The following is a 15977-nucleotide window of genomic DNA, read 5'->3' on the forward strand; positions in this document are numbered from 1 at the left end:
CTTTGCACACTCTGCAATCTTCACACAAACTGGCTTTCCCTCTGTTCCTCAGACCCTCCATCTGCCATCTCCATGTGTGTTTGTGCTGGTAATGCCACATGCTTTGAATACAATGGCTCCTTACCTCTACCTTACAAGAGAGCCTTCATTCTTTTAAGACACAGCCCAAACACCATCTTCTGTAGGAAACTTTTCAAGGTTCCCAGTGCTCCACTAGTACCCTCCTTCCTGATTACTTTAAAGGTATGTATTTACTACATATTTATGCTGCATTTTATAGGTACTTTGTTGAGCTCCTTTTGAGTACAAATTGTTTCATTCTTTGTGCCTGTGTCCCCAGTATCTAGTATAATGCAGGTGCATAGTGTCTAGTTAATTAATGCTTGTGGATTAAGGATACCTATAAGATCAAAGAGGCAAGCCAGAAAGGTCACTCTGGTGTTAGACACAATAACAACTTAGGGGAATAGGGCAGCTTCCCAAAGTGGGAGAGACAGCTCCCTGCGGGGCTCTGGGATGATTCAGGGGGCAGTAGTAGCCTCTGGTGCAATTGGGTATTGAATAAAAATTAAGGGGGCAGTGGAAGCATAAGAAGAGAAGAAAATTTGAAAATTTGAATCATACATGTTTCATCTGTTAAATGAGTTAAAGTCACAGTAGTTACATTATTTTTTCAAATAAACACACAAAATGCAAGTTATAACTGATCAGCAGTCAAGTCCACCAACAGGTCTTAACAAGCAAGTGTTGGCAGGGGAATCTCGTGGTCAGGAAGTCCAGAATGCATCGGCAGGAATATGTGCATATAATGACTTGTTTATAATATTACTATATGGTTACATGATGCAATATTATGTCATTAGAATTTCAATGCAGGAACCTCCCCCATCCCCACAAATTTACAATAAATTATTAATTTAAGACGTCATTTTAAAAAAAAATTATTTATTTTTTGAAATGATACAATTTTAAAAAACCATTAAAGGGTTAAAGGAAGTAGATTTCCAGGTGGGCTCTGAGTAATTTTTTTTTCTTTTTGAAAAGAGGGTGGTAAGTCAAATAAGTTTGGGAACCTCTGAGTTACAGCCAGTTATGAAAATGACTTCAAAATGAAAAGAGGGAAAGCTTTGATATACTTTCATTAATTTTTTGTTAAGGAAATGAGAGTGAAGAGATCAGAATGGATTTGAAATTTTATAATGATGAAGCTAAGTTTGAAAGTGGCCTGAGGGAGAGTACTCCAGGGTGGACACTAAAGTGACATGTTACCTATATTTAGATGATAACTCAAAATGTGGAATTATCAAGAGGCAATAAACTGCGTGGGAATAAGCCTAGAGAACTGAAAAAGACCCCCAATACAGCTGTAAAATACCAAAAGTATTTTGTCTCTTAGAGGAGATGTGAATTGATCAGAATTTAAATCTATAGGTTTAGGGCAAAAAAGATTTGTAGGCGGAGCCTACCACTTGAGAAACTTGAGATTAAAATAGTATCTATTACAACTCATTATGAAATTACGAATTACAAATCACTATGAACAATGACTTGCAAGCACTCATAGCACTAGACCGTCTATCTACAGGCACATAAGAGATCACAATCACAAAGCCAGAAATATTCTGTGACAATATAGACATTATACTGTTAAGCAGCCACAGGGAACACAATCAAACTAAGATCCTAACCAAAGTAATCTGAGTTTGGCCAAATGGAACCATTGTTCAGTATCTAAATATCGCTCTTATTCTTCCTGCAGAAATAGCTGACAAAGGTAACTAAGTGTAATTTAGCCATCTCTTCATTAGGAAGGAGACCTAGAGCAGGAACAAAAAGAAATCCATTAAAAACAACACTATAGGCACCAAGAAAGCAAAAGGACTCTCACTACTACAGTATCTGTGAGGCCTGTGGCATTCACAATTTGAAAAAGTAAATTAGATAGGAATTATAGTATTTGTAGTGCAAATTAGACATGAACTGCATTACTTGTGGTGTTCTTTTGATAGACAAGCAAGTAAACTTGTTTTTGAAGTCACAGGATCACTAAAGTTTAGGAAATATTTTCCCACTAGATTATGGGAGGAGCTTTACTCTTCACCCAGGAGATCAGATTAGCATATGGAAATGAGTATTTTTATTTTTTAATGTATTTTCTTTTGACACTCAACACAGAGGGGTAATAGAACAGAATCTGAGCTAGAGACGACATAAGCTAAGTATATATAGACTAAAATCACTTATGAAAAGGACTAGGGACAGAAATTTTATAGTTCATTTAGAAAGTCTTTTCTGTCTTCAGTCTGGTAGAGCCAAAAAAGCCTGGAAGAGACACTCAAGCTTATTTGCTATAGAAGCTCACACATGTGCACTCATATAATATTACATGGCTCCCAGCATAACAGTTCATTTGATTTCAAGAAAATGTAGGCAAATAACAGTAAACTAAGCAAAAGGAGCAGATATAGGATTCAGAGCAGGTCCATTCATCAACATTTTACAGAAAAAGAGACTGAGGTCCAGAGAAGAAAATGAACTTGACCAAATTAACACAGAGTAAGGAGCATAGCCAGCACATGAAGCTGGGTGCTGTGACTGCAAATCCAGTTCATCCTGACTGCTTGAAACAGATAGTCACTCAGCTGGATGAAAAATAGAATTTCAAAATATAGGTCAAGTAACTTTTAGGGGGAAAATTAGATCCTAAACCTCACAAATGTTCTGCATTTTCTACCACCAAAACTACAGTACTTGAAAAAATTAGATTAAAGGCAGATGTACAGGGTAGTTGAATTTTTAAATGTTACCAAAATTAGGGGCAAAAAGGAATAAGGAAAATATTTATGTGATCATTGCATACCTAGACCTGTTACTTGTGCGATCACAATCACAAAGCCAGAAATATTCTGTTCTCCTTCCACATTTACATTTTGTAAAGTAGTTCTTCTGTCTTTAAACTTATATTTAACTGTTCCTTTCTACAATACTTCTAGCTCATCACTATGATGTTCCTGCATTCCCAACCTGAAGAAAGGGAAAAGGGAAAGAGAAACAAAAACAGACTTCAAGAAATAGAAGTAAAATTAGAAACACTCTCAGTGCACTAAGAATATCCTATGACTTTAGAACAGAGAGATGTCCAAAGGACTTACCTCCAAGAAGTTTACAAATGAAGAGAATATGACTTAAGAATATTTTCTATTGATGCGAACAACGAATAAAAAATCTCTGTGAAGACTTCCAAAGCTTACTAGGAGTTCTTGTTATGACCTCCTAGTACTTGCATCAATAGAGAGGCTACTTCTGTTTTCCAGACTCTCAAAAAGAAACTATTCCCAAGGTTCAGCACCTGATACACTACTTCTACTGACCAGTGATCTCCAAAGCTGAGGCTGTAAAACCCAGTGCACATAGAGAATAATTAATGAGGTGTCGGAAGACAACAAAAGTCCTCCCATCAGTATCAGGAGCTGTTCTATCTGAGTGCTAGAAGTAGCAATGGGGCAGCTGGCCCTTCCCACCTCCCACCAAGACCTGGGCAACAGAGACGAAATCAGGGTAAATAAGGGAGCAGAATAGCTGGAGTCAGGTCTGAGACTGGATCTAGAACCTTTTGAGTCACAAAGTACAGAGACATGAAGTGTCTTGTTCGTGCAACAGCCAGGAGGCCAGTTCCAGCTGGAAGTGTAAGATGAATGGAGAGATAAGGAGGGGACAAGCTTATGAAGGGTTTTAAAACAGATCCTTTTGTATTTGATCCAAAAGGCAATAGGGAGCCACAGAATTTTACTGAGTACGCAGAGGGACACAAGAGGGCCTTCATTGGGAAAATCACTTCAGAGGCTAAATGGAGAATTGATTAGACTGGGAAGAGATATGAGGCAGGAGGGACATTTGATGAAAGATGCCAAGAGATTAGGAAGGCAGAAAAGACAGTCCTTAGGCGCAGCTGTGGTAGTCTCTACCAGTCTCTACCAGTAGTCTCTACCAGTCAACCAGTGCCCACAAGTAAAGGTGAACTCAAGCCACAAATATCACTTCTCCATCTAGATGAATAACTAAACATGATAGTATGTGAAAACTCTCCTATAAAAGAAGATTAACAGTCTCTAAACAGACATCTCGGTACCTCAAGTATAAGAAGAGAAAGGTGGTTCAAGAGAAATGTTCCAGAAAAGATCTCTATGACTGAAGAAAAGACCTTGGAATCTTAGCAATCACTAAGTATATCCACAACTGTTATAGAGGCAGAGCTACAAGAGCACTAGACAGCATCACTTCCTAGAAAAAAGAAAAGGATCTGAAAACTGAGATTATCTGAAAACTTACTGATGGGTGAAGAGAGAGAAAGAAAACAAGACAAAACCGCAGGAAGAGATTTTTATAAGCATATCCAGAGCCAGTGTTCCAGCATGGTCACTGCAATAAGCCTAATTCTCTATGACAGAATTTTTCTTTTTATTATGATCTGAACAAACATCAACAAACATGAACATTTCCCTATGTTAGTGGTTCTCAAAGTGTAGTCTAGAGACACTGGGAATCCCCTAGACCTTTTTTTCAAAGGATATAAAAGGTCAAAACTCTTTTCTTAATAATATTAACTAAATCTTGTCAATTTTCTACTACTTATATATGAGATGACAGAAGGGTTGGAATGATCTATAAATGGCCTCTAAAATTTTTTGATTCATATCCCTATCAATAAAAATATTAAGCATACTCCTTTAATATATTTACTTAAAATCAAATTTACTTAAAAAATAAAAATTTACTTAAAAATCATACAATTTACTGTACTAATAAAGTGTGAATATTATAGAAAAGAAATTAAATGGATAAAGTAAATCATTTGAAAATAATTTATTAATGTTTCAAAATTTTTTGCTCTTATTAAAACCAATGTCATTTTGAGTGAGAGAAATGTGACTGAATATTTATTACCACTTTTAAAAATGTTGGTTTAACACTCTGCAGTACAACACACTGCAAAGTGTTAAAAGCAAATGAATGAGTGAAGGTGCCACAGGCAGCTCCTCCACTCTGTGAGTCTGTACAGCAACATTCCATGTAACCAGAAGCCCTCATACACATGTGTATCTATGCCCTAGCATAATCACAAGACAGAACCTCATCATAGAAAAGAAGTAACCAACATAAGTACACTGATAGAAAACAATTATGAAATATTCATCTATTCTTACATTAAGTGAAAAAGAGGATCATTCAAATAAGTAATAAAAACTGGCACCATCTACTGAAAAGGAGAAAGACAGACAATCATAACTTAATAAAGATGATAATAAAAATAATAATACTCAATTAGTATAAACTTGCTCATGTACACCAAGAAAAGGTAGAAACAGTAGGTTTCAGTTATAGCAGCACCTTTTGTGAAAGCTAAGAATTGGAAACAAAATAGGTGCGCATCAAGTGGAGAATGGCTAAACAAATTATGGTACGTGAATGTAATGAAATACTACTATGTTTAAAAGAAATGACATGCGTAATGAATACAGAAAAGTCTGGGAAGATCTATATGAACTGATACAGGGTGAAGTCAGCAGAGACAAGATAACAACATGCAGTCACCCCTCGACACTCATGGGTTTTACATTTGTGGTTTTGCCTATCTGCGGGTTGGCCATCAACAAATAAATGGGAATTTTTGGTGTACTGTGGGAAATCACAGATGATGTGTATATGTAAAGACAAGTTTAAAAAACTTTTTACATCACAAGTGCATAAAATTGCATATTATTAATCTATCACTTGCTATCATAAGTATGCAGACAAATTTATTATAAATAGTTAAATTTTATTTAAAAGTCTCAACATGCTAAAGAATTATAGGCTCTGCACTGCCATTGGGAATGCCTCCTCTTGGCCTCTCTGCCATCTAGACTCAGTCAAGTGATTTTTCTCTCACAGTGATCTCGGCATCTTGCACTTTTGACAGATGAAAATCCACGAAGCAGCTGCTGCAGCTACACCTGGAAGACTGCACAGTGTTCAAGATAACTAATCTCATGCAGCAACTGCAACTTTTTCGTGGGTGCAGTGGGTTGTTTTACTTATTCGGGTTGCTAAATACGATCAGAATTATTAAAAATAAAGGTTTGGGGGGGCCTAGAGTTATTTGCAGTCTTTCATATTTGTAGGGATCCCTATGCCCCTAACCCCCCCCCCCAACAAATACTGAGGGACAACTGTACACGGTAACTACAACAATGTAAATGGAAAGAATGACACATTACCAAATCAAAGTAAATGTAACAAAATTAGAAAGATCAAGTGGCATTCAAACCAAGAGGGGTAAGAGGACCCCTTTTGTGGAGGTGAACAACCTGCAGATGTTAGACACTGCACAGGTTTTTATACTTTTCCAATGCATTAATCAGCTGTGCTGACTTGTTTTCCTCTGTGAAAGACACAGTTTGTCAAAAGAAATGGACCTCTGGAAGAAGAGGGAGGCATACTTGAGATAACTATGGCAAAGTTAAAAACAGAAAATATAAATAAAAACTTAAAGAAAAAAGAAAACTGAAGCCTTCAAGCTTGACTCTGGGAAATCAAAATTGAACCAGTAGATGAAGGCCATTCAAATAACTTGATGAAGGCCACAAACTTATCAAGGAAAAACTTGTACATCAATATTAAGAGACATCCCAAAATCAAAGCTTAATGAGAACACAAAAATAACTTAATCTTATGTAAAAACAACCTTAATGTATAATATCAGAACTCTAAAGTAGACCTTAACAGATTCAGAAAGCATCCTCACAAAAAACATATTAATGAACAGAAAGATGTCTCATCAAAATGACAAACAGGTCAAAAAACTACAGGAACACTTTTCAAACAAGTGATTCAACAAGCAACAGTAAATGCTGGAAATGGATACATGCCATTAGATTTGCTAAATGGAACAGAAAGCAACTTCCCTCTGGATGGAGTCAGTCAATAATCATTTATTAAAGCACCTACTATGTTCCAGGAATTGTGCTAAATGCTGGGGATGCAAAGAAGGTCAGAAGACAGTCCCTAATGTCAAAGGAGTTCAGAATGATAAGGGAGACAACATGCAAACAAGCTATATGTAAGATAAATTGGAAATAATCAATAGAAGTAAGGTACCAGAATTAAGGAGGATCAGGAAAAACTTCTCATAGGTGAGGATTTAAGCTGATAGTTGAAGAAAGCTAGGAGGTGAAGATGATAAGGAAAAGGAGTTACCATATGGAATATATTTACACCTGTAATTTAACTGGTTTATATAGGTTTCACAACCAAGTGGTGAATTTTTTTGGCCACAAGAACACATAAAATCACCTACTAAATCATTTAGGATTTTGTGATCTGCATCAACACATATCCATGAGAATAAAAACAATATACCTTCCCTCAGAGCTATAAATACAAGGCTCTCTTCACATGCTAAAATACATACAAATGGATGATCATATAAAACCTGAGTTGCATTTTTTAGGCAGTTTCTGATCAAGGATCCCAAGTTTGCTGTCAATGTAATTCCTTCTAGAGAATCTAGACTGATAAAAGAGTGTATGTAGCACAGAAGATTATAAGACAAAGAATACTTATAAGTTAATGTCTGATGAATTCCAAATGATCCAATGTTCTGGTTGAAAAGGCCAAGACCAGAACAAGAGGGTCTCTCGCTAGGACCACCATGCAGGTCACTTCCATGTCTCCTCACCGAGGGCAGATGGGTGGTGGGAGGCCTAACCTCTGTTCTTATCTCTGAGGCTCTTTAAATGTGCAGAGAAACAGAAAACCTAACAGAGTTCCCACCCTCAGATGCCTCAATTCTACCCACCCTTTCAACATTTGAGGATGTTCCTAAGAGTCCAAAGATTAATCTTGCCTATCTCTAGTCCTAGAAAGTTCCAAAAGTAACAACAAGCTTTAGGGGCCTCTCTCATGAATATCTTTTTGTATTCTTTCATCCTTTGGAGAAAATTACATCATATCTTTCCCACCCTCCTCAAGATTTGGCTCAAATATTTACTTTTCTTGACTCATTTATAATATTGAATATTTTGAATGGGTATCTTGGGAAGGGCCCTGGGGATGGTACCATAAGCTCTGAGAAGGTAGCTACCCTCACCTTATCACCATTTCATCCTTGCAGGACAAAGTCCGAGGGTGGGTGACTGAAGGTAGAACTTGGGTTGGGTGGGTAAATCTCTCCCCATCCCTTGTTTAATATGAGAACACTTCCTGGAGGAATTGGGATTTAAGGAGACTTTTGAATGTAGAGAGGAGGTAGTCTGGTAGATATGAGATGGAAGGTTGTTCCAGGGACAAAGGATGACCTGGAAGAAGTCAGAGGAGGGAAGAGGAGAAAGGAACGGAGGGGGATACAAGGAAATTAGCTTGACTGGATTGAAGACAATAAGACATTGGACAGCCAAAGGAAGAAATGACTCACTATGAACTTATTATTTTCCAATTAATCTTAACATTAAAACAACAGTTTTTGCAACTGATTTGGTCTCTGGCTTTCAATTAATATAGAGAAAGGCAGCCTTACTAACATTTAAATCATTCAGGAGACATGTAATTAATAAAAAATGACTTGCAGAAACTTAAGATCTGCCTTTTGTGCTGATAAGTATCAATTAAAATCATGTTGATTGTTTACCTGTATCTGAGTCTTTTTGATCTCCATTTGTTCCAACAGTGAAGGGCAACTTCCGTTTTGTAGCTCGCTCTTTTACTTCTTTCCCTCCATCACTCCGGTCCAATTTTGGAGTCTTGGTTAGAGAAACTTTATCTTTATCCTAGAAAGGAAAGTAAAAACTTTAGATATGCTTTAAAAGGCAAAAATGTAGCAAGAAAGTCTTCTATTGTTGCTTGTAAATAGTAAGTTAACTCAGTACACAAAGGGAAAAGGAATAAATATTTATTAAGGGCCTACTATGTGCATGGCACTGCACCAAGCCCTTTACAATTATCTCATCTGATTCTCACAATAACCCTGGAGGTAAGTGCTATTATTCCCACTTTACAGTTGAGGAAACTGGGGCAAACAGGATTAAGTAACTCACCCAGGGTCAAACAGCTAGGAAATGTTTGAGGATGGATTTGAATTCAGGTCTTTCTGATTTCAGGCACAGTGTTCTATCACCTAATTGCCTCTGAATTCTTAGCACAGAGATAATATCTTAAAGAGATAGCTACATAACTTAACAATTCATATATTTTCCTTATAAGGATATACTTTTACAAATATCTTTTGCTTCTTTCAGAGGGTGGTAGCATAGTACTGAGGAAAGTAAACAGGAAGTCAGGAAGGCACCTTCAAATCCCAATTCTCCCACTGATTAGCCATGTCAGTAAATTCCTTCAGAACAGGCACTTTTGGGGGGGGGGGGGGGGGGGGGGGAAGGTGAGGAAAAGACGCTAAGGACAGAGTGGCTTTGTATCCCTAGTGCTTAGCACAATGCCCAGCACTTAAAAGGTGCTTAATTTTACTTGACTGACAATCGTAACTTACTTGGGTAAGTCACCTAACCTCTTTGGGGCCTCAGTTCCTAATCTAGAAAATTAAGGAAAAGAAAAAATACTATGAAGTATTACATTTACATTTTGGTTAGATATGGTAGAGAGGTCTTGATAGAGCTTGCAGCCAAGTGAAAAAATGATATGGAAATAACAAAAGTAAGGATGGACCAACAGGAAAGCACACTGGAGGAGAGAGGGCAAGTGTCTCTACGCCTGAGGAAAAGCATTCCTGCAGACTGGTTAAAAAGGCAGTCAGTCCTATTAGAAAAGTGTGGTATGTGTGGCATGAGGAGAGAGTACAAGGGCTTCTTTTAAGGCTTCTTGTGTCCTGGAGCCCTCTGGAAGTCTAATGAGGCCTACAAGCACCTTGTCAGAATTAAGTTTTGAAATGGATCAAACATATAGCGCCAAAAGGAAACCAAAGGTTAGTAAAAATAAAGATGTAACTGGTTTTTCCCCATCTGAGTTAATGGAAGTATCTGTACTGACCCCTCTGGGTTGATGAGTTTCAGGTTAAACTCCTGCTCTAAACCAAACAAAAAACACCGAATAGCAATGCTACTATGGTTTTTGTTCTGAGTAGTCACCAGTTTCTACTTGAAAGCCCAATGACAGGGAGTCCACGAGTTCCTGAGGAGGCTCATTTCACTAATGAACACTGCTTTTAGGAGATTCAGAACACAGTACCTAAAATTTCCTCTTTGAAATTCCGAGTTGTGGTCTCTGGAGGCCAACAAAACAAGTGTAAACCTTCTTACATGTATGTGACAGGCCTTTAAATAGCAGAACTCAGTTACCAGGGATGCAGTCTTGTGTAGAAAGGCTGTATGTCTCCTACTTCCAGTTTAAAATACCATCTCTGAGTTGAAGAGGTAGAGGGTTTCAAAATTTGTTTTCTTAGGATACATACATATGCTTAAAAATTGAGGATTCCAAAGGCTATATCTTTTGATATTTATCATATTAGAAATTAAAAGTGATATATTTATACAATATTAATTTTAAGTAACATTTTTCATAAAAAATAACTATTTCCCAAAACAAAAAATTTACTGAGAAGAGTTGCATTGTTTTACAATTCTGCAAATGGAAATTGCAAATTGTCTTTTGAGTGAGCACTACAAATGGCAACCCAGTTGCTCGAGGATAATCCTTGAGAATCAAAAAAGACATTCAACACTTAATATTTCTGCACCACTTATGCTTGTTGCCAAGTATTTAAATAAAAGATTTTCGATGGTAAGCTAAGCCAGTGCTGATACCAGAGAAATTTAAGCAACAGCAAGTCCATATGTCTGTAAATTCAACCTTTGGTCAGGTCAAAGTACAATTCTGCAGATGAGACGCTGTCTTCATGTTTGCAGCTAAATGTTTAATTTACAGATCATGTAGGTTTTGGAAAACTTTACACATGTGAGAGAATGAAAAAGTCAAGTAATGGCTTGGTATGATTATGAAAGGCAGCTAGTTGACAAGAACCCCTTGAAAGTATCTTAGAGGAAAAGGAGTTGGAGAGAGAGAGAATTAGTTTTCACTGCTTTACTTCATGCCATGAACTGTGGTAATTGCTAGGGATATAAACAAGGAGCTTATGGTATAATTCAATGAGAGAATACATAAAGAATGTTGTGCTGGGGTCTGAGAGGATTGACCAACTTGAGAAGATAAAGAAGCTCCTGGAGGTGAAAGAAATCTAAGAGGCAGCCAGAAGGAGCCCATTAACTGGAAGAGGCCTTTTGTTATTCTTCAATTGTTTTTGAGTTGTATCTAACTCTTCAAGACCCCATTTGGGGTTTTCCTGGCAAAGATACTTAAGTTGTTTGTTATTTCCTTCTCCAGTTCGATTTACACTTGAGAATACTAATGCAAACAAGGTGAAGTGACTTGTCCAGGATCACACAGATAGGAAGTATCTGGGGACAGATTTGAACTTATGAAGATACTTCCTTACTCTAGGACTAGCACTCTATCCACTGCACCACCTAGCTGATCCATCATGTTCATCACTATGGCTCTAAATTACTTGTAGCTATTTCAAATTATTAGAATTAGAGTAAGAGTAAAGATTTGATGAGATTTTCCACTATCTAGGATATTCAAAGAACTTGCTATAGGTGTAGGAAAAAACTCTCCAAGAGGAAACAATGGACAACATTACTGAGATAAATATCCAACCTAGGTTCAGAACCTATGGTGGGGCAAATAGAACTCAAAATAAGTACACCCAAATCCTCAAAGAATACTCTGGCCCCCTAACTCCAATGGCTGGCTAACCTCTATATTCAAGGTGAGACTATTTCCCTTTCCCTCCTCTCCGTGGCATAAAGTTGAGAGAAACAATCCAGTATGTCCTCTCATCTCCACCCTCAGCGTCTTCCTCTGGGGTTAGAAAAAGGGATGTTATTGGTCATCATCTGAAGCTACATTGTCACAAGATTCTCCAACTTGTCACAACTATACTCTGTACTCTACATGGAGTGTGTGAGTGCAGCATCAACAAGGAAAGCCAAGCAGGAATTCATGAAAGTGAAGGCTAGCGCTTATTTTTCCAAGACCAGGGATCCTAATATCTTGCAACACTTGAAGTCATCTGCTCCCTCACTCATTTCTCCTGCTGCAGTGATCTATCTGGCAAGCAGAGGAAGACTCCTGTGTCTCTCTCCTCCATGTACCAACATTTTTTAAGGTATTTGCTCCTGGCAATGGAATTGCTAGTTATGGCACTGAAAGATGGCTGTCTTTGAATGGACAACATTCATTTGGATCTATTTATCAAAATACTACCATTACAGTAATACTAAATGTCTGATATGTTCAAATCTGTGCTTTTAAATATTAGAAAAGAGCCTGGGAAGCAAGAAAGCTTTTAATGTATCACAAAATACCTACTAGGCTTTCTCACTTCAACCAAAAAAAGAAAACCTAAAATAAAAATAAGGGCAAAACCCTCAGAAAAAAAAAGGTTTTTAAAAAAATTAAACAACCAAAAAACTCTATTTTATTTTGGCAAAACTGTTTGTTGGGACTAACTAGAGGATTTACACAAATACATACATGCACATTATTTTAACCACTCCCAATTGTGTATCAATTATTTTTACGTAAATTTAAAAAAAAGGCAAATGGAAATGAGCTGGTGCTAAAACTAAAAGTTGCATGAAGTTTCTTTAACAATCCAATTATCTCCCAGAATTACAGGTTCTTCTTAACATGTCAGTATTTTAGGATGTAGATATGTAACTGAAGAACACAAAACGTACTAGTTTGTGGAAAACAGAGTGGTAGAAACACACAGAAGAAAAATGGAGATGCTAAGATACATGTAGGCAAGTTGCAATATAAAAGATGTCAAAGAATGGGAATAAAGAACAAGGAAAATAACTTTCTTATAAAAAAGATGAACTAGTCACACAGGAGAAAGATATTAAGTGAAAGTGGGGAAAGTCACTAACTTCGTGAGCAGATCCTCTGCAATAAACATATAAGAGGACATGTAAAAGAGTACAGAAGACAGGCAGGCATGGGTGGACTGAAATTTATATCACTGATGGGAATATCTTAATGAGTGAAATCACAGGGTCAGTTGAGTTTCTGAAAGTCTGGCTTATTATTACTACTTTTTTTTCCTTTTCATTAACATATGTACAGTATGTGGAATTGACCAAGTATTCTCCTCCCAAATCATCTCAGATGTAGAACAAATGTGATTAACTTCTACTCTTCCCTTTTCTTCTAATTAAATCTTAGCCACAGTATTAAAGAGGCAAAGAAAAGAGAAACTTTCAAGCTTAAAGGCTGAATAAATAAAGGAAATTTTTATACAGAACTGTTATCGTTAGTGGGTATTTGAATCTCACTAGTTAGGAGTCTAACACTAGAATATGACAGTGGTACCAGCTGCCATGGAAATGAATATAAAATCAAATGCAAAAGATTATGGTTTTTTAGTCATAAAACCTAGAAGTAGTAAAGTGAATTCTACGTACTACCTGTGAACTACTGTATAACTGGAATTAAAAAGTGATATCCACCAAATTTGGCAAATATATCTAGCTCAACTCTCTCTTGTTGGCAACAGTCTGGTATCAACACTTGCCTACGAGACATTCTGAATAGATGACCCATGGCATCTCAGACTCCTTCATTATTGTTAAAGGGGACTACCATCCTCCATATAACCCAGATTTGCAATGTCAGTGTCATCCATGACTCCTTACTCATACTGAGCTTACATGCTGCTAACATTCTGAATTTTTTTTTTTTAACTCTCTGTTCTTGTTCAATTGTGTTTGACTCGTTGTGTCCCTGTGGACCATAACATGCCAATGGCCAATGGCATTATGCCAATGTAGGCATAACATGCCAACAAAACCATAGGGTTTTCTTGACAAAGCTACTGGAGGTTTGTCATTTCTTCCTCCAGTGAATTAAGGCAAACAGAGGTGAAGTGACTTGCCCAGGGTCACACAGGGAGTCAATGTTTAAGGCCATATTTGAACTCAGCTCTTCCCGACTTCAGGCCTGGAGCTGTATCCACTGCACCACCAACCTTTCTTTTGTTTTTACTCTTACCTATGCAATATTCCTTTGATCTTCTCTCCATTCTGTAGAGCCACAAGCCCAGTCCAGACCCTCTAATATTAACCCTGAAATTGTTCACTCTGCTGTTAAGACAATTTCTGCAAAGTGCAGATCTGATCATGTCATTCCATCTGCTCCATGAGCTTCAGTGCTTCCTTACTACCTCTGGGAGCAACAGAAACATTGCTGTTTAGCACACAAGTGCTTCTCAGCCTGGCCAATTCCTAATTTTCCAGATTTCTTACAATATACTCTCATCCATGAACTCTATATTGTCTTATGCTTAGTCCTTCAAATACTATACCCTCTATTTCCTTTACTCTTGGATTGAATGCTCTATCTCCTTGTACCATACTTGTTTGTGGTTTCCCAGAATACTTCATTTAAGACTCTGCTCTAACCGAACTTTCTCCAGATATGAAAATTCAGATTCCTACCAGCTACATCTGTCTCTTCCTCTCTCAGACTATATTCATCTATTCTAGAGTCTATTAACTTGGTTTTTTAATATATAACTATGTTAATATAATTTATTTCTACTGTGAACTTAATTATGCATTTAAAAACTTCAGAGAAGAGGTACATGGAATTCAACAGACTGCCAAAATGATCTATGTTAGGAACGCCTGATTTACTCAGTACTGTTTACTCTTGTGTATACTGACTGATACTTGGTATACCTAGACCATGTTGTCTACCGAAATACAGTGCATGCTCCCTGAGGACAGGTACTACTTCTGCTTTGCTGGGTAGCAATCAATAACTCAAACTTGTATTAAGTACCTACTGAGTGTCACACACCTTGCTAAGTGCTGGGGATACAAAACAGGCAAAAGAGTCACTACCCTCAAGGAGCTGAAAATCTAAAGGGAAGAGACATTGTGAAGACAAATATATATAAACAGGACCAACAGGAAGTTATTAGCACAAGAATTAAGAGGAGTGGAGGAAGTCTTCCAGTAAAAGGGATTTTAATTAGGGCTTAAAAAAAGCTAGTGAGGTCAGTATTTGGAGTGGAGGAGGGAGAGCTTTCACGTGGTGAAAGCTGAGAGACAGAATGACTCATTAGTAGAACCACCAGGAGGCTGCCTTGTCACTGGATCAAAGGGTGCAGGCTGGGCAGTAAATTGTAAGACTGGAAAGATGGAAAGGGCTAGGTCATGAAGGGCTTTAAGGCCAAGCAGAGGATTTTGTATTTGTACCTAAAGGCAATAGGGAGCCACTGGAGTTTATTGAGTAGTTTATTGACAAGATCAAACCCGTGTTTTAGGAAAATCTCTTTAGTGGCTGAATGGAGTGGCGAGAGACTTGGTTTAGGCAGACCCACCAGCAGGCTATTGTAACAGTCCAGGCATGAGGTGAGAGGGTCTGTAACAGGGTAGAGGAAGTATAGGGACAAAGAAGAACAGGGAGCTTATGTGAGATATACTACATTGACAGATGTGGGAAACTGTGTGTGTGTATGTGTGTGTGTGTGTGTGTGTGTCACCCAGACAAACAGACATGTGGCTGGGGGGAAGTGGGGAGGGGGCATCCTAGGTTGTGAGTCAGAGGGACCAGAAGGATGGTATTGCCCTTGGTGGCATTAAAAGCATGACAGAGCCTGATTAATAAATTCTACAATGTCTTGAAAGATGGACATAGAATATTCAATCCTCTTGGAATTTTTATGACACTGCCCACTTCTTCATGGCATAGTTGCAGTTCTTTTTCTCAGTCTCCTTTCCTGTGGATGTATTCTGTACTGGGCACCTGACTTCTCAATACTCTCTTTTTCAGTATTCTCATCAGATCTCATGGCCTTAAATATGACTGAGAGCTGAAAGTCGCTAAGTGTCCTAGTGGAAGGACCTCTGGACTTGGATCCA

General features: G+C 37.7%; 1 protein-coding gene across 13 annotated transcripts in view; it reads right to left on the minus strand.

Annotated features, from left to right (window-relative positions):
• The window catches only part of ANKRD11 (ankyrin repeat domain containing 11), a 376722-nt gene that overhangs the window by 80480 nt on the left and 280265 nt on the right, over nucleotides 1–15977 (minus strand). For all 13 annotated transcript variants that reach the window (XM_072636508.1, XM_072636472.1, XM_072636524.1 and 10 more), the window contains one exon: nucleotides 8666–8804. In XM_072636508.1, coding sequence (XP_072492609.1) covers nucleotides 8666–8804 — 139 coding nt within the window. The remainder of the gene's footprint in view (nucleotides 1–8665; nucleotides 8805–15977) is intronic.

Source organism: Notamacropus eugenii, chromosome 1, assembly GCF_028372415.1.
Source record: "Notamacropus eugenii isolate mMacEug1 chromosome 1, mMacEug1.pri_v2, whole genome shotgun sequence".
Classification (NCBI taxonomy): Eukaryota; Metazoa; Chordata; class Mammalia; order Diprotodontia; family Macropodidae; genus Notamacropus; species Notamacropus eugenii.